Source organism: Larus michahellis, chromosome 15, assembly GCF_964199755.1.
Source record: "Larus michahellis chromosome 15, bLarMic1.1, whole genome shotgun sequence".
NCBI classification, from domain to species: Eukaryota; Metazoa; Chordata; class Aves; order Charadriiformes; family Laridae; genus Larus; species Larus michahellis.
Window position 1 is genome coordinate 9109711 of NC_133910.1, and position 23160 is coordinate 9132870.

A 23160-nucleotide genomic window follows, 5' to 3' on the forward strand; every position below is an offset into this window, starting at 1 on the left:
CCTGTGCCCGTCCTCTCCGTCACCCCGCGCTCCTCGCTTGCCCGTCCTCTGCCGATTCTACCAGTCTCAGCCCTTCAATTCGTACGTGAAGCATTTTCAAAAAGGCTGTGCTTAAGCTTGAGTGTATTTGCCTTTTATAAAATGCTTTTCTTGACAAAGGTCCTTTTTACCTCAGCCGTTTGTAAATGGCTGTAAATGTAAATTTGTAAATGGCTCTAAAGAGGCTGTGAGCATTGGAGAAATCTCGAACTTTATGAAATGTATGAATAAAGTAGCGTGGTGTGCTATATTTAGTAAGAATGCTTGTCAAACACTAAATTCTTCCTGTAATAATGAAAAGAAAATCTCATGCTTGATGTAGTGAGAGCGGTGTTGTAAGACACTGAAATTACTGTGTAACTCCAACAGGGCTGCATCCTTCCCGTTTGTCTCTGCGGGGATGGCATCCTGACACCCCTCCTGCTTCCAGTCAGTTTGATCCTAGACACCGACAAAAAAAGGTTTTAAATACTTTTTGCATCATTAACAGGCCATTTGTCAGTAGGCGTTATGGGGAGAGGGCTCTGGTCGCCTTACCTGGGACTTTCTCCTATTAAGAGTAACAAGTAGAAGGTGCTCGTCAAGTGTAAGGCTCGGGCCTTCGGTTTGTGGGAGAAATCGTAATTCTGCTTGAATATTTTAATTTCAACAAGAGCCATGAGGTGAAGACCATTGTGAGCACAACCGGGAGCTCATTAAATGGTTCTGACCTTGCCCGGAGTCGTAGAGGACCCGAGAGCTTGGCGGGAGTTCTTCCGGAACACCCAAAGTCCTCTTCTTGGCATGAAATCGGACTTAAAATAAACATTGGAAAGGAAGGAGAACAGCCGGTACAATGAAACATACAGGGAAAATTTTAATGAATGGCCAGTTTGGGGATGCATTTAAATAAAATGCATTTTTTAGACCGTGGTCACTTAAAGCAAGCTTAATTAGAATTAAAGAATTTTAAAGTCGTTTTTATAATGCACTTGTTAATCTTTTGGCTGAATCATATTGCATTTTATTCTGTCTAATTGATTTTTAGCAATTTACTAATGTCATTATCTTTCCCTTAATTACAGATCAAACCAAATGAAAAACGTATTCACACGTTAAGGTTCTTAACAGCCAAAGAAATATGGATGTGTTTTATTAGCAAATGTTTTTAATGTCTGCTATTTGCAGGAGGATTGGAGGTATAGATTTAACAGACGTGTTTATTGTGAGGAAAATTTCTGTGGGAGATAAGTATTATTTTTTTTTTAATTCCTCAGAGGATAGTCTTTCAGACTGTACCTTTACTCTGACCTTTGTACTTGAAAAATAATTTTAAAACACTGACACTAATTACGGAGTAAGGACCCTTATGGGTCTGTTCAAGCACTACAGTATCACTAACCAAAGAATCCTGGTTTTGTAGTGAAACATTAAATATAAATGGAGTCGTAATTGTTTTAGTCTTGTTTCCATTATAAATTTAGATTTTATTATATTGTTATTTATTTATTTAAAATTTTATTAAATATTCCCCACTCAGAATTTGTAAAGGCAATATAATGGTCTGGTTTTTGCCATGTAAGATTCCGTTATTTGCCTACCAGAAACAAATAGGGGGGAAAAAAAAATCTCATTAGCTTCTAGTAAAGCTTTCATTTAAGATGAGGAAAATTGATTTACTAACAGAAAAGTTTCTTAGCACTCTGTTGAGACTGAATTTATCATGCCTTAGGCTGATAGGGGCCTATGTCCCGAGGAAAACAATACTGAAAACACTTGATGTCAGAAAGTGCTGTGGAGCATTTACTGGGTCTCACGTTTCACAGTGGGGGGGTTGGGGGTTTTTTGGTAGTGTCACCTGCAGGAGAACAGGTTTTAATCCTGCATCAATTCAGCTTGCTTGAACTATCCCCGCAGAGTGTTCTCATGTGCAAGACTTTAAGGGCAAAAGCTTCCTAAGGCTGAACTTTGGAGTAGTCCCACCTGAGGCTGAACTTTGGAGTAGTACCACCAAAACGACAGGTGTCTGTCCGAGCTGGGCAGGACACGGCCTTTTCTCAAACTGGTGCGTTGTGGTGGGTGGGTGGAGAAGTGGTGGACCAGCACCTCCTGCGCATCGGGGACAGAGGTGTAATGTTAGAGTTGAAAAGTCAATATTATTAGTCCTGGGCTTCCTTCTTCGCGGTTGTGGTCATCTGGAATGCTGATGTAGATTCCCTACCACATAGGGAACGTGTTTGTCTTTTTTTTTTTTTTTTTTTTTTTTTTTTTTAAATAACTGATTTAAATGGCTTTTGGCTCAAAATGACCTCAAGCAAGAACCCAGCCTTTGCATGGCGTCAGCTGGGGCCGGGCCTCGTGTGGCACGCTCTGTAAAGGAGCGATTTTGGAGAGAAACACGGCGGTTTCAAGTCGAAGTACTTGTGGGCAGGAAGAAAGGTCTTTTCTGCATCCAGACAAAAGTGTAAAGAAAATTCATGGGGCTAGGGTATAATTATCAGAGAGATTTGAGCCATACTGGAATTATCAGGCCAGTCTTCTGAAACGTATCACGGAATGTTAATCCTGTAGGAAGCCGGGAGTCCAGGTTTTTTTCTCAGCTCGAAGTCTATGAGTCATTTGTGTTGTTTCGGGATGTATATTATATGCTGTGTAAAATATATTTATAAAAGTAATTTTGAGGGCACAATAATAGGGAAAACCACTTAATTAGAAAAATAATGTAGAATTTCAGTGCACGTTTATATGTAATGTAAATAATATTTTCCAAAAGAAGCGGTATCAAATTTTCACAGCCAGTCAGTTCTTTTTGCAGCCACGCTGCTGGTAAAAACAGAGACAAGTCCGCCGCCGGAGATCTGCCAGGCTGCGTCAGTGCAGCAAATTAGAACTTCACATTTCTTGAAAGGAGAAATCCCAGGCCTGAACTTGTGTTGCAGGTTTTGAGGATTTTTTTTTTTTTTTTTTTTTGACTGCTAGGAAAGGGTGGCATTAAGTCTCAGGCCTTGCGATTCTTTGTTGTGTATGCTAAGATCATTTCTCTCAGGTGCCTTGCTCTGGGGCACCGCTCGGTGCTGGGCACTGGATGCAGTTTGGCGGTCGACCCCGGTACTGCTCTGAAAAGAGTCCGAAAACTCTTAAACTCTGAAGAGAAGTTATCGAAGTGAAGGAGGCGGCCGGACATCCCGCACTGAAGAGGGTTTAGTTGTTTGGTTTTTTTAATTGGATTCTGTTCTTTTTCCAAGAAGAGCAAATAGTTTCATTTAACAGAGCACTAAGGCGTTTATTCTTTTGTTAATCAATTTTTGCAGTACAAAAACCTTGACCATATTGCTGGCATCACAGTTGTTTAAATTTAGTTTGATTAAATGAATATATCTCACTGACAAGTAATATAACCAAGTCAAATTCTACATAATTTTTCTTGGTGTAACCCAGCCCTGGCACTATTTATCACTGATCATTTTCTCAAGGCTGCGCCTTTTAATCCCGTGACGTGTAGCTCATAGTACCGAGGTGGGATGGAGTAAGGTGCAGGTTGGCATCACGCGTGGCGAGCAGCTCCGCGGTTCTGGCGGTGGTTTGGGGTCGGGGCTGTGGGCAGATGTCGCAGCATGGGCAGGGCACGTCCCACCACTGCCGGGGGACCCAAGTGACGTCCCCGTCCCGGCGGGGTGTGACGTGGGCTTTGAGCACTGCCAGATCTTCCTGAGGTCAAGGGAACTTCGGTGTCAGGGGCAAGTTCAGTGACTGATGCTGAGAAGGAATCACCTGGTAGAGGAAATCAAATCCCGTGTCACCAGCAGCCTGGCTGCTACATCATTTTCCGTCTCTCTGATGGTTTTTAAATTGAGGGGGGAAAAGCTGTTGTGATAGTGTCACTAAACACTGCAGAACATATTTCCATATAAAAACCTTCCTAGATAGGAAATTCCAGTTAATAATAATTTGGAGAAAAACCTGTAGTAAAACTTGAACATATTAACTATTAAGAGTTTAATTTGAGCTCTGGGGGAAATGATCTATCTAGATAGGCACAGTAAAAATGATGAGATTTCAGGCAGGTTTTACAGATGATTTTCTCCTTCTTTTTAAGAATAATTGAGTCATTTTAATGATAAGCCTTGCTTGGCTTCTTTGAATGGACTGCATGTAATTAGTTGTAGCTTCAACTTTGAAATGTTTTGACAGAAAATGTATCATTTAGCTCGTAAATTTTTTTCTAGCATCTGCCTTTAATATTTGTTCATTTTCTGCAACGTCCAACTTTGCTACTTCAGGTCAAATTCCAGATAGGGCTCCGTTTCCTTTGTTGTCTCGACCGTTCCCTTCAGGACGAGGGAGGGTAATTGCGCAGACCATCTTTCCCGGGCAGCGGGAGTGCGGTTCCAGCTGCGTGCAGCACCTGCGCGGAGGCGGCTCTGCCGGGGCACGCAGTGCCCTGCCAGCCGGGCTGCGCTGCCCGCGCGCCGCGGCGCCCGCGCTCCTCCTCGCAGCGCTCTGCCCTTCTGTGAGCTTCAGATGGCAACGATGCCAGCGAATGCAAAGTGTCTGGTTTAGACTAATTAGAGGGATGATTTGTGAAACGCTGGCTATTTATTTAATTAATCACCAGCACAAAGCTATAAAACCCATATTTTAAAAATCCCTGTTAGTTTGCCATGTGGTTAATAGATTGTGGCACATTAAAAAGTGACACGGTGATGTATTAAAAATGTTCCACCTAAGGTTGGCTAATGTCCTCGAGGAACTTAAGCTGTCTGCTTTATGCAACAGAAGCAGAGGATTAGAGGCTGATCTGTTTAAGGATTGAATATTTCTGAAAACATTTATCTTTTGTATAGCATCTGTTCGTTAAAATATATCGTGGAGTATTTCTTAACATACAAATGATGCTTATGGTGTAGTTTTAATTGTAAGTTTTCGTTGCATTTTGTTATTACAAAGAATAACTCTATTCCTTGGTATTAAATTGTAATGTTTATTACTAAGTAAAATATAAATAATTCTTCTAAAGTAGGCCATTCCTTCTCTCCGCTACATGGAACCCAAGGATGGTTTCGTGTAATGAATGCTTTTTGGTTGCAGCTGTAGCAGTTGTAGTTTGATAAATCTGAACGTGTGTTTCCCTTCTCCAGCAGGAGCATTGGAACCGAACCGGTCGGGGTGTAACACCGGGCTGGCTTGTGGGGGCCAGGGGGGAATGTCCAGCCCTGGGGGCAGGCGGTTGCGGGTCCCTGTGTGCGGGGAGGGCGCGGGAGCTGCGCTCCCCCCGGCCACGTGCCACAGAGCAGGTCGGTCTCCCGTCCATGGGAGATGCACTGGGACCAGTTCTCTGCAAACTGGGACCTGCGTGAAAGCGAAGGAGGCCAAGCAGCAAAGGGGACGGACTGGGGGCTCCTCCCGCCTTCCAGATAACATTTGTCGGAAAAAGAGCAGTAACAAGAAATCATGTTCATAGCACTTTTAAGTAAAGCAGTTTTTAATCCAAAGTGAGTTGTATGGATGAATGCTACAAGAATTACGTGTCTTACTCTTTGCTCAGGACTTGCATATTTTTATTAATTGTGGGAGTGAATGCCAAGAGAGGACAGGCAGTAATTTGGGATACTTGGTGCTGTGGTTATATATGTAAATCATAGTTTTGAGGTGCGTATAAAAATTTGTTCAGGTGGAAGCGTGGAAGGAAACTGTCCAGCTCTGGAGGTTATGTTTCTCAGCTGTGTGTTGTATAATTAACTGGTACATTAGGAGGGGGGCTGGAATAAAACATGAGCATGTTAATGCAGCCTGGAGCTGATGTTGTAGTGATCATTGCAATGCAGATAACACATTTCTCATAACTGCTGCTGCCTACTGGAGCCTTTGAAACATCTGGACCTTTAATTGAAAAATAGTGTGGTGCTATACAAAGCAGACATGCTAAGTGAAGTCAACAATTTAGAATAAAAAATAATAGTGTGTTATTTACCTTGTAGTTAAATATTCATACTTTGTTATGCTTTGTGTAACAGGAAATTACTGGGTTAAATTTTTATGAATAGTGACAGTGCGAATAAGATAAATTAAGTATTTAACAATGTTAATGGAATTTTACATTGTGATCTGCCAACTCTGCAGCCCAAGCGAGGGGGATGCAAAGGAGAACCCGCTCCTCAGAAAGGAACAACTTTGAAGCTTCATGGAGAAGGCGAGAGGATGGGGGGACGTGTGAGGATGGGGGGGTGTGAGGACGGATGGGGGCATGAGGACAGGGACGTGTGAGGACGGGGAGCATGGGGACGGGGAGCATGGGGACGGGGACGCGTGCCGAGCGCAGCCTGCTCGCCTCCGCCGCTCTGGAGTCATTGTCCCAGTGCCTCACTGGTGGCGTTTTCTAGAAATGACTTAATAACAGAAGCAGTCGTATGGCTGTAGTAATGACAAATACAATCCTGGCTTAGCCACCTGGTAGAATAAACATCATTCCTATTTTGCCATAGCGGGTGTGGTATGGTGCCTTGGGGAGTAACACAAGGGTGGATCTACCCTGGACTTTTGTACGGACGGAGTTACCCTCGTGCTCTGAGTATTAGTGTAATACGCAGCTGAACAGGCATTTCCTCTAGATCTGTTATAACACTGTGGAAATGAAAAGAACAGACTATGTTATAAATATTTAACCGTGGTATTATGTTCGATGCTGTTGTGCTCACCGCACAAATTCTGCCAGTGGCAGCTCCGCGTTCCGCTGCGGGGCCGGGGCCGAGCAGCGTGTTCCTCGTCCTGCCCGGCCGCCAGCCTCTCTGCGCTCAACCGTGTGCCGGCGGTGCCGTTGTGTTGCGCTGCAGTGTGAGGGCTTCTGCCACATGCTTGTTGAAAGCTTTTAAGGTATTCGATCATCTAATCTAAAAAAAAAAATTTTTTTAAAAAATTATTTTTTGTTTCAGATGACCCTTCTTTTTCTACTCAGCCCCTCAAAAGCTGGTTTGCTTATGAGTGAATATGACTGACTGTTCTATTCCCACATATTTGGATGAAGGAATAATTTGTTTTTATTTTTTTTTTACATCAAGAGCTTAGAAAACGATGCTTTTCAATGGTTGTCTTAGAAAAATGTAGTCCTTCGCATTGCCATAAACATCTGTGCTCTAATCTGTTAGAACTTTTGTTTGTGTTGTAAATGCTGAGTTAATAGATTTCAATTTTTTCCCCTTCATGTATTTTCTATCTGCTGGTTAAATACCTGCGTGAGTAAGTTACGGTTAAGAGGTGACTGCTGGATCGCGGAGTATATTAAATGCCCTGTCACCTGAAACAAAAAACATTTCCCTGAGTTTAAAAGTGAGGAGACATTTTACATTTGGAAAAGGATAAGCATTTGTTTCCATTTTGTGTAATGTTTAGCATTGTTTGCTGGGAGGTGAGTCAATGACTTAAATTAATTATAATTACTGAAGAGACATATACTGATTGAGCAAATAAAGTAGTAAGCTCATTTGTGCCAAGGCCATCTAATTAAATGCTAACTTTGGATAAGCTAGATGTGCATGAAAGATTAATTTTAAGAGGTTTTTATGACTCCCACTAAATAATGATTCAGTAAAATCTTTGCGTTATATCATTAGAGCATCTAATCTTAAAGTGATATAACATTTAGGCACAGAACTCTATTGTACAGGAAGATGCAGTAAATTATTATTGTTGAAAATTAATCACTTTTTCTCTGAGAAATGTTTATGGACTTTCTTTTAATTTTCTACTGTGGTGTGCGGTGAAGCAAATGAGAAGTGCGCGGGATCCAGCGCACACATTTTTCTCCATGACTAGTTCGTTAGCTGCCCGTTAGGCAGGTTCTGCCGAGCTCTGCTGGGGAGTGAGGTGTCCCGGGGAGGACAGGCGGTACCGAACTTCCTCTGTCGCGGGGAAGAGTATTAGTGGCCCCGTGATAATCTGCTCAAGATCTACATCTTCTGGGATCGGAGGGAGGTATATATTTTCCCATGGACTTTGATTAAAAGTTGATTTTAAATCTTAGAAAGACTTCTTGGGTTGAAAGAATTTATAGAGTTTAAATATGTATTTTTTTTCTTTTTTAATTTAACATCCTGTGTTTATATTTAAAGCGTATTTTATTACAGAACATTATTTAATGATACAGACATTTCTAAAGTTATACATAGCCAATGAAGATCATTCTACGTGTGGTTTTCCTGTCATTGTTGTAGTAACCAGTATTTATATAACTAAACGCCACAGCTCACAAATACAATCCTAGAAAACCCATGAAAATTCATCGTTTGAGTTGCCTGTCGTATCCTTCACTCGTCCTCTTGTGTCTGCAGGTCCCACAACACACGTACGTGCTGGTGGTGCTACTTGTGTTCTTGGAATTAGCCCGACTACCATTCTATATCACCAAATACTACTATGCTAGTCTGTCTCTATTTTAGATAACGGGAGAAGCATGGATTCCCAGGAGCAATAGTCTTAAATACCAAGTTATTCCTTCAGAAGAAACTATTAAAAATAGAAAGCAGAAAGTTTGTGAATTCGGCAGACCGAACTTTTCAGCAATGTCAAATAATAGACATGATTCTGTGCGGCTCTTGAACAGCAGCAGAAAAGAAAAGCTGGAATGTGCCAAAGAACTATGATGTGCCAGCCACCGAGAATTCTGATGACAGGGACAGAGAAAACAGAAATATAAGGAAATTAAGTGATTTGTTTATGTGCACAGCACATTAGCAACGATTTGGGAAATAGCATTCCTGGTTTTTGGCCTCTTCCAGGCTGCGCGTGCTGCACCGCGCCGTGACTCCGCCAGTGAGTTGCAGATGGTGAAACATCATCTTTGCTCTGAGTGAGATGAAAATGCAATGGAAATAGCAAACGGAAATTTCCGTAAGATCAGACTGTGGGAGAGCACTAGGTAGCCTACAGAGAATCCATTAATAAAAATACTAAGAAAATTTTCTGTGATTTATTGTATGTTTTCTGTGTATCCAGTTACTCCTCACTTCCTTAAAGGATTGGTGGAATATAACATTTCTAACAATAAAAGCTTAATGGAATCAGATTTGTGATTTCCTAGAAAATTAACGAGATATTTTGTCAATTTTATTCCAGACTTCATTTGTCAGAATATACAGTGTCCAGTGACAAGCTAAAAGAATTTTTTGACAAATTAACTATGCCACAGGTGACAGATCAGGAAAATGTTAATTTAACAGCCCCTTTATGCTTCCCAGATTTATTGGAGGCTATTAAGGAAACTCCAAATGGTAAGGCCCCTGGCCCTGAATAGATTTTCCATTGAATTTTATACAGAATCTATTAATAAAGTTTGATGCTGCCTTTTTGAATATAGGTAATTGTACTTTATCTTCTGGGTCTCCTCAGCACTGATGGTTGGAATACAGTTTTTAGTTGGGAGAAAAAAGTAATTTTGCTTCCAGTAGAGTCTGTAATCTGGTTCTGAATGATTCCTCCTGAAGAAGTGACTACGAGCACCACGCAAAGCCCACAAGTTATTACTTGTGAAATCCAGCGTGGCGAGGTCTTTGCCTCTTGGCCACTGAGACGAGTAATTGGATGCCTTTTACTCGGTCCCACCACCCACAAATCCTTCCCTAATGAGCTTTGCACAGGCAAGTAATTGAGCTCCGTGGGACTTCCCACACCATTAATATTTACAGGACCAGACTAAGAATATGCATTCGTTCCGTCCTGTAGACAGGTACCTGACGCTTTGGATTTGTAGTGCTGGTTCAGAACCAATATCAGCAATTTGTGACAAAGGCAGTGGAGATTCCCCCGGACCCCTTGACTTGGTGGTTGATCGGTCGAAGCCTCGACCCACGTGTTTCCAGGCCACGCCAATGTTTCCTGCCCCACGTGGCACTGAATGTTCTCGTTACCAGCGGAAAGTCTAATCAGCTTCCAAATCTCAGGTTTCAGCCTCTCTAATATCTTGTGGCAGTCAGTTTTACAGCACTTTTAATTAATAGAAGTATTTCACTCGCAAAGTATTTTTTAGAGGTCTTAAGTGTAATTGGGATGCTTTTGAGCCATTTCCCAGTACTACTGCTGTTGGTATCGCTCCCCGCGCTCAGAGAGCAGCTGGAATCCCAAAGTGTCTATGAATTACCTTCGGTCTATGTCACGTCTCATCTTGGGGTTCATGCAGAGCGTTTGTGAGCAGGAGAACAAGGATATCGGTAACAGAGGGAGTTTGGACAAGCAAGATGGTAAAAATAGACTGGAGGTGGTAGAGGAAATTTAGAGATGGGGAAAAACAAAGAAAAGTTTATTTAAAAACAACCCAAGGCAACAGCACGGTGTAGGGCAAAGGAGAGAGAAGCACTGCGAAAGGTAGCACAAGGAAAGATACCATCTTATTTCTGATAATTGTGAGATCAGGGTCCCTAGGATGTGTTTATTTTATAAATACATGTGTTTATTGGATTATGAGTTTATAAAACAGTCTGTACTTGTCATAGTGGCTAATGGAATAATCTGGTCTTTTTGGTGATTAGTCACAGTTCTTGGCGTGTTTGGCCGTTCCCTGGTTTTATGCTGTCTACAGCGCTTGTAACCTTGGCGGCGACTCTCACATCTGGTTGTCAATTTTTCTTGGATTTTCCATTATCAGGCCTAAGCATTACTTATGATGCTGCCATCCTTGGATTTAAATATGTAACTAACTTCGCATGCCAAGGAGTCACATTAATTTCCTTGATAACTCCTATTTACTTGTTCACATGCACACGCAGTTGAGCTCTGGGTCTGTTGTGGCCGGCGTCCCTGGCCGTGGCCTGAGCGACGCTCCCAGCCTCGCGCACGTCCCGGCGACCCCCGGCTGCTGTCTGTGCCTGGGCAGGGACAGGGACAGACTTTGACGCTGGTGACTCATTACCTGATACTGGCTTAATTCCCCTTAAAAATAAGTCCTGTATGTAGGAAAGCAAGAAGGAAGGAAAGACCCTTATTTTTCCAGCGGTTGTAGTTGCATTGTGTTAACGATTCCCTTGGAGAGGTAGGGCCGTGGGCTGGATGGTGTCCAGGGAGTCCCAGGCCCACTGGCTCACCCAAAGGCTTGTTAAGGCTTATCCGAACACGGCGATGGCGTATCCCATATTCTGTTACAAATACAACATTGCCGTTAAAGGGGGTAAAACCAGTTTCTTCTTACCTTAAAAACATGGGAAGAGGAGGTGTCTGCACTATAAAAATGCTTTCTTAAAAAACAATTTCATTGTATTTGGATGGATTTTAATAATACTTTTAGCTATGCTAGTATGGATAACTTTAATCTTTAAATTCCTATTATTTCTCTAATTTATAATCACACTGATGGATCAAATGGTTTTTAACAATATATTGAAATTAGCACATGGCATTTAACTCCCTGTTTTATACTCTCGTCGTAGATTTATAGTATTGAATCCTTTTATTCTGTTACTTGGAATTCCGAGTGATTAATTCGAATAATACTCTCTTCTCTGAAGGCCCATATACGTATAGAGATAGATAGAGATAGGTGGTTACATCAGGGGTGCTTTTGAAGAGGGGATCAGGATGTACAATCTTTTGTCTGTTTAAAAGATTACTGGTGTAAAAATGCACTTCTCTCCGCAGTAGATTAAACATTTTTTTTCTTGTAATGCAAATTTTATAGGTCTTTACGTTGCTATGTATTTTAGGTTTTATTTAATTGTTAATCTCCACAGTGCCAAATAGATATTTTTTTTAATACAATAAGTTCCAATAAAAACCAGTATTAGTTAATCCTCCTTGGTTGTCTTCAAATAGTTCAGAATAGGTTAATGGCTCAGTTGTGTGTGTGATTTTGTTCTTCTCTTGGCAAACCAAGGCCAAGCCTAAGGTTTCTTTTTAAACATCGTTGTAACGCCCATGTAGGACTGACATGCATTGCCCAGTTCTCTACCCGGGTTACTGGTTTGATGTCCCTTGGCCAAGCAGCCGGCGGTGTCTGTCCGGCCGTGACCTGAGCCCCGTAACTGCGTGGTTGGTGTCTGTAGGGTGCAAGTGTAGGTCTCAGCTGTTTCTGCGCGCAGACGCTGCCAGCTGTGGAGGGCTTGTCATTCCCCTCCTTCTGGTGGGAACATGCCAGCCAGGTTCATCTCCCGTCTGCGTACGCCGCGAGTTCCCTGCGATTACCCTTCTGCAAACACTGCAAGTTCCCTGCGCGTACCCCCTGCGACCGGTGTCGGTGTGGGCCCCTCTGGTTCTGGGGCAGAGGGAGGGGAGGAGGTAGAGGAGTCCCCCGCTAACGCTGGAGGGCAGGAGAACACTGGAAAGCGAGCAGCGCTGGCAGCGCCCACGTGTCCCGGAGTAACGGGTGCTGAGATGGGCTCTGTGGGTGCCCCCGCGCCAGGCGGCAGCGGGGCCGTGCCAGCCGTAGGGATAAGGCACGGCAGGAGGCTGGTGGCTCTGCTCCTGAGGCAGGTGGGCTTTGCGCGTGGTGAAAAGGGACTGCAGAGGAAAGCAGAAGTGTAGACACGAGGGTAATGCTAGCATTAAATGCTGACGGCAAAATCCTGCAAGAACATGGGATCTTCAATGAAGCTCAGGCTTCTTATGGAAATCTGTGAAATCATTGCCAAATATTTCATATAATTTTTACAGATACATTAAACAGCAGTAAAAGAATTGGAACTTAAACGTTCATGCTTCTAATTTCAAGTCGTAGCAGTGTATTTTAATCTTTCTGCTGAAAAGAATTCCACCCGTTCCAGATTTTGTATTAGCGCTGTCATACTTTTTCTTTTATACATTCTAATGAAATATATTTTCTCGACAGGGTCATGTTGGTACAACGGCAACCAAAAAAATTGATGTCTACCTCCCACTGCACACAAGCCAAGACAAACTGCAGCCCATGACAGTTGTGACGATAGCAAATGCCAAGGTGCATGACCTGATTGGACTAATATGCTGGCAATATACAAGTGAGGGACGGGAACCAAAACTGAAGTAATGTTCTTTCTTTACTACCTCTTGATCTCTAATTTTCTCCTCTGCAGCCTTTTTGCATAATGAAATGGATTTCCATGTCAATGTTTTTATAGATAAATCTTAGAGAAACCACCTGCACATTTATCAGTATTTCCTTTTGAGCAGGACACGTGCATCTATAGCCATTTCTCTTTCAATTAAAGTACCGGGTACTGTATAATGATAAGCATATGAAACCGTGGATTTGTAAATGAATCATAATTTCAAAATGCTCTGTGTAAAAATAATATAAATCTTGTCTCTTTTGGTGTCACGGAGACATTTTTTATTTTATGTCCCATCTATTTTTTGGTGGTGTTCTTAATGGCTGAGATCACAAGGATGTCAAATAAAATCCGGAACTCATCCGTAACTCCCTCTCGTGTTCATGCCGAGGGAAGGTGCCCAGACTCTGACTCTTCTCTCGGCCCAGAGCCGGCTCCTCCTGGAGAGCCGTGGAGGGAGGAATCGCTGAGCTGGGTGACGGTGTGTCTCAAAATCCTGTTCCTGTTCTCCGGAGCCCACAGAATAGATTGTAGCATTGTGACGATGCCTGGAAACAAGTCAGAGTTCTGTCATGAAACTTCAGCGTTGTCACTTAACTTGCTTTCTGTTGGCATTTTGCTGACATAACGACTTTAATTCATTATGCACGGGTTAAAATATTTCTGGTTTTCTAAGAATTCACAGGCAGAGGGGCTAAAGGTGCTTTTCTTTCCAGGCTATCATCCTGGAGATAGCGCTAAAATAAAGATATGCTAGTAAGGATCCCGAAAACAAAATAAATACCATTTTTCTTCTAAATTGTGGATAAAATTGCATTCTTGCATTCAAAAACCTCTATCATGCCATACTTTATAATTTCTACAAGACACAGCCCTCAGTCACGTTGGCTCTTTGCCGTAAAGAGCAGCGTCTGTGTCGTCCTCAGAAATTTCAGCTTTAGTTAATCGATGGATTTTTCAGTACCTTTGGTAATATGGCCTACGCCTTCACTGGGAAAGAGCTCTGCCCCTAAGATTTCTGGGGCTGAAAAAGGGGTTGGATTTGCTGCGCTGGCGAACTTGTGTTGTTTGGTGAGAGCCGGTACTTTATCACGGGAGGTGACCCAGGGTGTGTCAAACAGGTTCTTCAGGGACACTCGTCTGAGCGACTTCCGTTTTAAAACAGTTCTGTAAAATACTTCAGCTTTTGCTGGGTCATAGACCATAAAATAAGAACTTAAAATAGTTTGTTAGGCAGTTATTCGTAACAGATACGAGCGGGTGACTTTTCTGGTGCAAAGAAGGTTCACAGTTTTGCTTGTTTTTTTTTCCTATAGGAGTGTTGTTGTTTTTCCTGGAATATCTGGTACATGGGGTTTTTTGGTACTGAATTTTATAGTTTTCTCTTTCAGCATTTTTCAGAAGCATTTGAGGGCTCAGTAGCCGTCTCTGCTGCCGGGGCCCAGCTGCAGGGGGCAGGGGGGTGCTGAGGGGGCACCTGACCTCAGCTTTGGGGCTGGTTGGTGTCTGCTCCGCAGGCACGGGACGGCCCAGAAAAGCAGCCCCTCCTGCAGACGGTTTCGTGGATATCGTTGCCTTGGATATGGGGTTTCCTCAGCTCTTCTCAACAAACAGATGAGATGTTTCAGAGGTTAAATACTTCAGTTTGATTTGGCATTTTTTTTACACTGGAGAAGAAATACAAAATTATTTGCAGATGGTGCCATTTCATTTGCTGTTATTAATTTCTGTTCATTATATCATCAGTTCAAAAAAGTGTCCTTTGAGTACAATTAGCATATTTTTTAACGAGCAAGATACCACTAATGTCAATCTTTGGACACACGTATATTTTTCAGGAGCCCAGCACACCTCAAACCAGGAGCAGAGGTGTTCCATGAAACATCATTGCCCGCGGCAAACGTCAGCAGTGGGGGGAAATGAATTTCTCTGTCTGCCTTGAAGGATAAGATGTTATGATGTGTCAAAGAGTGATCACGACCAAGGGGGCTGTCTGATGTAATCAAACCTCAGGACAGAAATACTAAAATAAATACTGGAGGCATGAGTTCCCAAGAACAGTCCAACAGCAGCAACTGAGAATCCGGGTGCAAATGCTCAGAGGAAGGGGCAGAGCCTCAAGATTACAAGAAGTTTGTTTTCTTGTGGAGTTCTTCATTATTTCTCATCTCTCCATCACCTTTTTTTTGGCACTGCTGACTGCCTGTCCTGTAGCAAGGATTCATTTAACTGTAGACTAATTCCCATCATTTGCAGAGAAGGAGAGCGCTTGTGTAGGTTGCACATTCTACGTTTGCTATTTGTTCCCGATTTAGTCAGTTTAGAGTATAAAAAGGAAAAATCAGGATCGTTGTGACACTGCACTAAAATACATATAGAGAATGCTTCCAATCTGATAGACAATGCATGCAGAATGACAAATATACCTACTAGTAACACGATTTGAGAATAATGAGGAAGTTGTAGACTTTGTAATTAAGAGAAACAGCCCCTCTGCCTTTAGGAAAAGAATATATTACTGCCTAATTCTTTTTCCTAAAAGGTAGATGTAAGAGTCTGAAATGAGTGAGTACTAGTTGACAGCTTGAGAACATTTTGTATTTTGTTAGGCTGCCTTTTTTTATTATAATTGTATTATATTTGTCTCTCTTCAGTGTCTTGATCTGAGGAACCACTGACAGTGGTAGCATCCCTGTTCCTGGCCTCTTAGGTACGAACTTCGGTCGTAACCCAGCGGACCATTCTCTTGCCATCCCCTGACAGATGTGCTGTAATGATTCCACCTGCAAAAAATAAAATCCCTTTCTAGGAATAAATTAATAGTGAGATGCAAAATTCAAATAAACTTCCTGGTTTTTGAAGTTAAGAATGCCATTACATCTGTCAGTTCTTGTACTTAACGTTCTGTCCATAGCAGACTTGGATTCTCAAGACTTTGCACCTGGTAATTTTGAAGCCTAAAGTTCAGGACTTTGCTCTCGCACTGGTGGAGGTTCAACATGCAGAACGGTTTTACTGTTGGACTTGTTTTTTCAAGAGATTGTGACTTAATCTGTGTTAGTGTTCAGGAACCCACTTCATGTTTGAAGCCGTTTGTAACCCCTTTAATTTCTGGGATGTAACTGACGTGTATTTGCAGTATGATCGGTGGAAGGGAAGTTGTCACCACCACATTTTTTTTCGGCACTTGGATTGCTTTGAGAGCGCACTGAGTGTGTTCTGTTGCCGCATGTCTGTGTGTTCCTCTGGCTTCAGGGAGAATTATGCAAATGCACCAAGTACCAGATGAAAATGTTAACTTTATTTGTACAGGGCTCTAAGTGCGCACCAGGTGCACAGGGGAGAATTCCGTCAAAGGAGTAGGTTAGCAAATGGGCAGTGCAAGGCACGGCGCGAGCCGTGGGACGGTGGGCGTGGGGTGACCCCTCAGGCTGGGAAGTCTCTTAGCCTGGGGCCACTTCTGAGTTGTGCTGAAGTGGACGCAATGGAGAATCTAAATAGAATGGGAGAAGGACCCGAAAACCATGCCAGGCATTTCCCACGACACGAGCAGGCTCAGCCGTATCTATACTCTTCACAGCCTTTTTGTTTAGCCTGTTCCCGGGGAGCCCCGCAGCCCCCGGGGGCCAGCCCAGCTCGGCGGCTGCTGCGGGAATTCCCTGCCCAGCGCTGCCTCCACCAGCTCCCTACAAGGCCCTTAAGCACCCTTGAAGAAGTTAAAAATTAATTCCACAGCAATGTTCCAGTTCTTCATAGCAGGCCAGAGACCCATGAAAGTTTCTTTAATAGTATTGCAGAATTTTCAAAATTCATAGTGACAAACCTTGCTGGATTACCTTTTTGTTAGCAAATTTACAGCTTCCATTAATAGTAATGCATCATTATTACCTGTTTTAGATAATAAATGTCTTAGTTGTGACAAGGTGCGTATAGATCACCTGGACTAAGCACTCTCAATAAAGCACAGTTGCAACCAAAGGTTTGTGAATTAATTGAGAAAATTGCAAATCAGGTAGTCAGCGAAATAATTCATTGTCACATCCAATCAATAAACTTTGTAAATCAACTCATTTAATTCAAAAAATGATCTATATAGATCAAGCGACCAATTAAACAATTAGCATACACTTTGCAATTAATTAATTTAAGCATCAATCATGCAATTAAAACTCCAAATTTAAACTGCAGAGTTTAGAAACACGCTGCCACGTGAACACTCAGGCTATACTTCATGGCTGTGGAAAATGCTTGAATGCTGGCACATTTACAATAAGAAAGAATGCTTATTTTTAGCATGATAATTTAAATACTAGCATTTGAAAAGATGATTAACATTCTGGTATGTATAGATAGTTATTTCCCTATGGGCTTTTGTCTGTGGAAAGAAAGAAGCTCAGGTTTTTCTTTCGTATTTTCTTTACACCGTACCCTTTTAAAACTTTCTGTGTTATTTAGTTCTACTTGTTAGTCTGTATTAATTTTTATCTTTTTTTAGCGATTGGACAACTTAGATCTTTAGAAAAGGTAGCTTTTCTACTAGTCATTGCCACTATGTTGAACAGATTTTTAACTTTTCCCATAGTTCCTTACACCGTTTTCCCACCCGCCCCCGCTCAGCTTTGCCAGCGCACACTCAGTAAACTCTTCCACAGTTGCTTGAGCTATGAAAAAACAGACACTGCTCGTTTGTCTTTAATTCTAAAAGGTAGTTTCATAAATGGAGAAATATTGCTTCCAGCTTTATGAAGTCATGAAACTTTTATGGACTTTGGTGTATTTTGGTCACTGTCACTCCCTTGCTTGCAGTTCCGCTAGCGATGACGTAAGGCTCACGGCTTTGCGCTGAGGTTTGGGGGTTTTTCTGTTACCACCTGCTTATGGTTGTGAGGGATGTTGGGACTTTGTTGGGACATATTTATATTCATGCCGTCAGTGGCTTTGAGGTGTATTACTCCGGTAACCGGCGTGGCTGCTGATTGGTTTTCTACAGCGTTTAGCGACTGGTATTGATCGGCTGAACCGAAGCGGTTGCCTGCTTCCCCCCTGAATGCACTTGGTTTGTCTGTGTTTCAGCGACAACGTCAATGCCTACTGCCTCCATATTGCTGAGGACGACGGGGAGGTTGACACAGATTTTCCACCCTTGGATTCCAACGAGCCCATTCACAAGTTTGGCTTCAGCACCCTGGCGCTGGTTGAAAAGTACTCCTCTCCCGGCCTGGCAGCCAAACAGTCGCTCTTTGTTCGCATGTGAGTACGGGGCTGACTGTCTCCACCCCCGGGAAACACCACCCCCGGGAAACAGCCGTGTCTCTGCGCCACCTCCGCGTCTTCGCTCTGCTGCTCCTTCTGAGTGTAGGGAGATGCAGGGCCGCGGGTGCTGGTTCTCCGGGGGTGTCACGGGGCAGGGAGAAGGGTCGGTACTGGCGGCAGCAACTGGGGTGAGCCCATCGGCGCGAGCCCAGCACTACGGGGAGAAGATCAGCCCTTCTGCGTGGGGTTAGTGGGGAACGTTGAACTGTTGCACTCCCGCTAGTAAATATTTGGACTTTACACAAAGTCTGAGCTCATAGTCTTCATTTTGCTCCAGACGTGCTGCTTATTTAGGAAAAATATGTTCTGAATAATAAATGAAATAACGTATATAATAGCTTCAGAGAGTTAAAATTATAAAGCCAGTCGTGTTGGATATCCAGACATCTGGATATCCAGAGCCCTTTTCAACAGGTATTAAGAACTGATTTTGCTATTGACTTTTTAATTATTTTGGAAAAATTTATTGAATTTTAGCAGGAAAAAAAGGTGTACGCATGGTGTTTGGCTATTCCACAGATGAGAGACTTCCAAATCTGCTTTCAAAGCCTGGTAGACAAAGTAGTAAGTTTGCATTTTAAGACGGGTTAGTGGACTGAAAAGCAAGTAATTTTAAATACAAATACTTGCAGAGTGCGCTAATAAGAATGCAGGGATTGAGGAGAGGAATGAGCAGTACATGAGCATGCCAGTTTGAGTGGTATATCCAGTCCCATTCCAAGTCCAGAAGAGTTTTGAAGAAGACGATCCCACGCGCCACTGCAACTTGGAGCTCTCTGGTTTGTAGCTCAAGAGGAATTGGCTGTATCGTTATCAGCGGATTAGGGTTTTAGTGATATATACTGTGCTTGGACACTTTTATTTTTCTTTACTTGTGAGTGAAAAATCTTGTAAACCATCAGAAGGCCTTAATTACTGTGGCAAAATACTAGCAGCGTAAGTCACTTCTTACTTGGCAGAAATATTTAATGTTTGGATGTCTTGAAATGAAAATGCTAATAGGGTTTTCCTGGCTGTTGGACATTTCTTTAATTTATAACGGACTACTTAAACTTCATAATCATACAGCTGCCTCTGGTTTTGAATAATCAGACGTTTTAAAAAAATTCTGAGCTATTTAATTACATTTTTATACTCTTTATTGTGGACCGTGTTTCTTAGAGACGTTCTAAAGCATCCTACTGAAAGAAATTTTCAGAAATCCCACAAGTATTTCCCAAAGGCCCATTCCACTGTATTAGGTCATTGGAAAATAAAATATTCTGTCAACAGCATTTACAAATAAGTTATTTGAGGTAAACATGCTCAGCTGTGCTGAGCTGGGTGCGTCGTGGGGGAGCCGGTGCGGGGAGGACATGAAGCAGTCTTCCCAGTCGTATTGCAGGGTCCGTTTTGGTTTGTGCAGGTTCTGGTCCCACGGCTGAGCCAGGCAACTGGCTTTTCCTTCTGTGGAAATGCAGAATGTTGAGTTCCTTCCACCTGACTGGAGAATGCTGCATGTTTTACCTGGAAGAGGGGATCTCTCTTTCACCTGCATGCATTTCTCTACAGTCAATGCTATTGCCAGGAATTTGATTTTTTTAATTTTATGATTCTGTGATTGTTTTGTCTTTAAGATAATCCTGTGTTATCAGTATCCCCAGCAAAATTCCAGCAGGTATATAGAAGCTTCTATTCTAATTCCATGTAATCAAAAAAGATCACAAGTGTTTATTGCAGGTAGACGAGTTAAGAAGCCTGTCTCATTAGAAGATTCGAAATTGTTGATGGTTTCTCATCTGGAGAAAGTCCCCTTTCTTTCTCAGTTGCCTCCTACCTAAATCCCCGTTGCCCAAACTCCCCTCAAATAGAGGGTAGTATTTAACTGCAGTGACCACGTGTGGTCCCAGGTTTTGGAGGATGGCTCGGAGGAGGTGGAACTGGTGCTGCCCTGTGGAGCCCAGAGACCTCAGCAGGGTCCTGCCCTGGCCAGGGTTCTCTGCCTGGTGGCCATGGCAGGGTCAAGGTCCAGCTGCAAATCCTGCAAAAGAAATGTGAAATCTTTTGCTTTAACCTAATTTGTGCTCATGCGAGGACCTTCCTTCTAACTTGGGAAATCCCGCTGGTTAGAAACAGGACAACTCATCATAAGAGGTAGTGCTTTTCTGAGAGAGCTTTTTCTGTGTCCACATGTTCCTTTGAAATTGCTTGTACTTCCTGTGTAAATAGTAACTCATAAATAGTGAGATTTAAATTAGGTTTTTTAGTGTGTCCCCTAGAATAGAGAATTACTTGATCATCACTTGATCAAAAGATTGTTAGTACTGTGAGTTTAAATGTGCGTGCTGTCTGATTTTTGTAGGGATTTGTTGTAAATTCTACATCTTCCTTCCCTGTCATCCTACTAGTGCATGTAATTTTGTTTTTATATTTTGTATCTCTCTTCTCCCTCCTCATGCTGAAGTATTTCAGCTGCTGCCATGTCAGGCTTGTGACTTGTAATGTTTATTAATATTGAATCACTGTTGAAAAAAGTTGGTGCTTCTGAGAAGCTTCACGCTGAAGCACGGTGGTTTATTTCAGATCTCACCCGTCCTGCACATTGGCTGTATTTGCAGATGTTGTGCAGTTTCCGAGCTGACAGCTACGGAACCTCGCCGGGGACCCCGTTTCAGCAGGACATGTTTGAGCAGAAACAGTTTGCAGAACTTCACACACTTAAACCCCTGCCAAGGCAAACTCTTGGCCACTTGAGTTAGTTATAAATACCCAGTGGCGGTGGTTGGAAGTAGCCCACGGTGCGTTTTATATTCCGAGCTGAATGTGAATGTCTTTGTGGCTATATAGAGTAGTAAATAATTGAGTTTGATTAGGGAGAGGGACCTCATTATCCCCCCACCTGTGCCCAGCTGGTAGGGGAGGGTCGAAATGAAGCCATTAGCTGTCTCTCTTACTGGCATCTCAAAGAGCTCAAATACATCTGTGTCTTATTTTCTTTTCTGGCACAATCAGTCGAGCAAGCTAAGCAGGCATGACCGAATTTGGCAAGTTCCAAGGACTCTGGCAAAGTTACACAAGGAGAAGACGGAGGGCAGTCATTCTGGCTTCTAACTGCCCATTAGTCTAGCGAGTTATGTTTTTGGAAAATGTCTGTTGTGGAGAGCAGTACTTTGTCCAATGTCAAAGCCGGCATTCGCAAACAGCCCTCTTTGATGTCGAGTACGATTTGTCAGGAGGAGTCAAACAAAGCCCCGCATTCATGTAAATGCAGACTTCTCGAGATGATGAAGTAATACCTGAAAGACTCTGAACGAAGGGAGCTTAAAATAAATCTGTGCTATCATTAGGGTTTTTTCCCTTGGAAATTTTATTATCACGACTTGACATACTCGATCTGATGGTGTTTCTCGGAGTTGTGGCTCAGCTGCCAGTTGGCTCATAGATGAAATTTGGCATACTGTTCCTCTGCTCTGTGGCACTTTTTTCCATTTTGATATTATGTTCAAATTTCTTTGACTATTATATATATGTTTTTCAAAGCAGCAGCTCTGCTATTCCTGATAGATTAAGGTTTGAAACACTTTCAAAATATCAGGCTTTCATAGTACATTTACAAAGTCAGTTCGAAGCTTTGAAATGTGTTTTTTACTTAGATTACAGAAGCACCCCCGGAACGGCCTGCCATCAGTTCTTACGTGGGTGTAGGTAATCTACAAAGTATGTTTTAGAATATTCATAAAATGCAAATTTTAGAAGGTCAGCGTAGGTGCTGACGTTAAGGCGGCAGGCTCCAGGAAAGTCGAACCCCAAGAAAGGAGCCAGCGCAGGAACCGACTTGTGAGACTTGTGTCTAACGGTGGGTTCGAGCAGTGTCAAAATGCAGCCAATTAACCCCGTGCGCACGGAGTTATCCAAGGCGAACCTGAGATGCACAAAAGCAAGATCGTTTAGGCTCCAAATGAAAACTGTGGCTGGCATAGTTATTCCGGGTCATATCACCGTGCACTTTATCTTAAAAATTACCCGGCTTAAGTGAAGTATGTTGAGTCAACTGGGATTTTTAGTCGTAACTTTGACTTTGTGCTGATCAAGTGGAAATCGTTATTAGTCATTCACACACACTTCAACCATGCCAACCATTTTTTGCATCAAGCTCTTAAGTGCTATAAATTCCACTTCAGCATTTAAAAAAAAAAAAAAAAGAAAAATTTAAAATTTAAAACAAAAGTGGTCCAGATTGGAAAGGCAGCTTTTGGAAAAGTTTGTTTCTCATTCAGAACAGAAGCCTTTTGTCCTTTAAGTGTTGGGGTTTTGTTTTGTTTATGCAAACGGAGCCCACGGAGCGGAGGACGCTGCCTGTTTCCGTGCCTTCCCCCCCGGCAGCACCCGGCGTCAGCCCGCCGACGCTCGCGCCTCTGCTCTTGTTTTCTTTTTCCTCTCCTGAACCTTGCCACCCTGGCTCCGGCGCTCAGGCTGTAAAAGAAGATGGAAAGCCAAGTTACCGCAGAATGATCACTATCATTAACATTCACGGGTGGTTCACTTATCATTCCTGACTGCACAGACATGGCAGCCGTTATGAAACGTCCACAGGTGTAGCACGATGATACATATTACATTGTGCCACAATGGATTTATGTATTCTGTAACAAAAGAAAAGTGTAATGAAAAAATACAGAAGGTAATCCTTTATTCCTCCACTGCACAATTTATCAGTAATGCCTGTGGATGATAAGTGCCAGGGATTTCCTTTGCTTGATTTAACCTTGTCACCCAGGTATGTTTTTGCAAAATGACAGAAAATACAAGCTAAGGAATTTCTTTGGCTTCCAATTTGTAAGCAGCA

General features: G+C 42.6%; 1 protein-coding gene across 6 annotated transcripts in view; it reads left to right on the forward strand.

Annotated features, from left to right (window-relative positions):
- Nucleotides 1–23160, forward strand: part of MAPKAP1 (MAPK associated protein 1) — a 105666-nt gene that overhangs the window by 33009 nt on the left and 49497 nt on the right. For all 6 annotated transcript variants that reach the window (XM_074609057.1, XM_074609062.1, XM_074609061.1 and 3 more), the window contains 2 exons: nucleotides 12824–12996; nucleotides 18096–18272. In XM_074609057.1, coding sequence (XP_074465158.1) covers nucleotides 12824–12996; nucleotides 18096–18272 — 350 coding nt within the window. The remainder of the gene's footprint in view (nucleotides 1–12823; nucleotides 12997–18095; nucleotides 18273–23160) is intronic.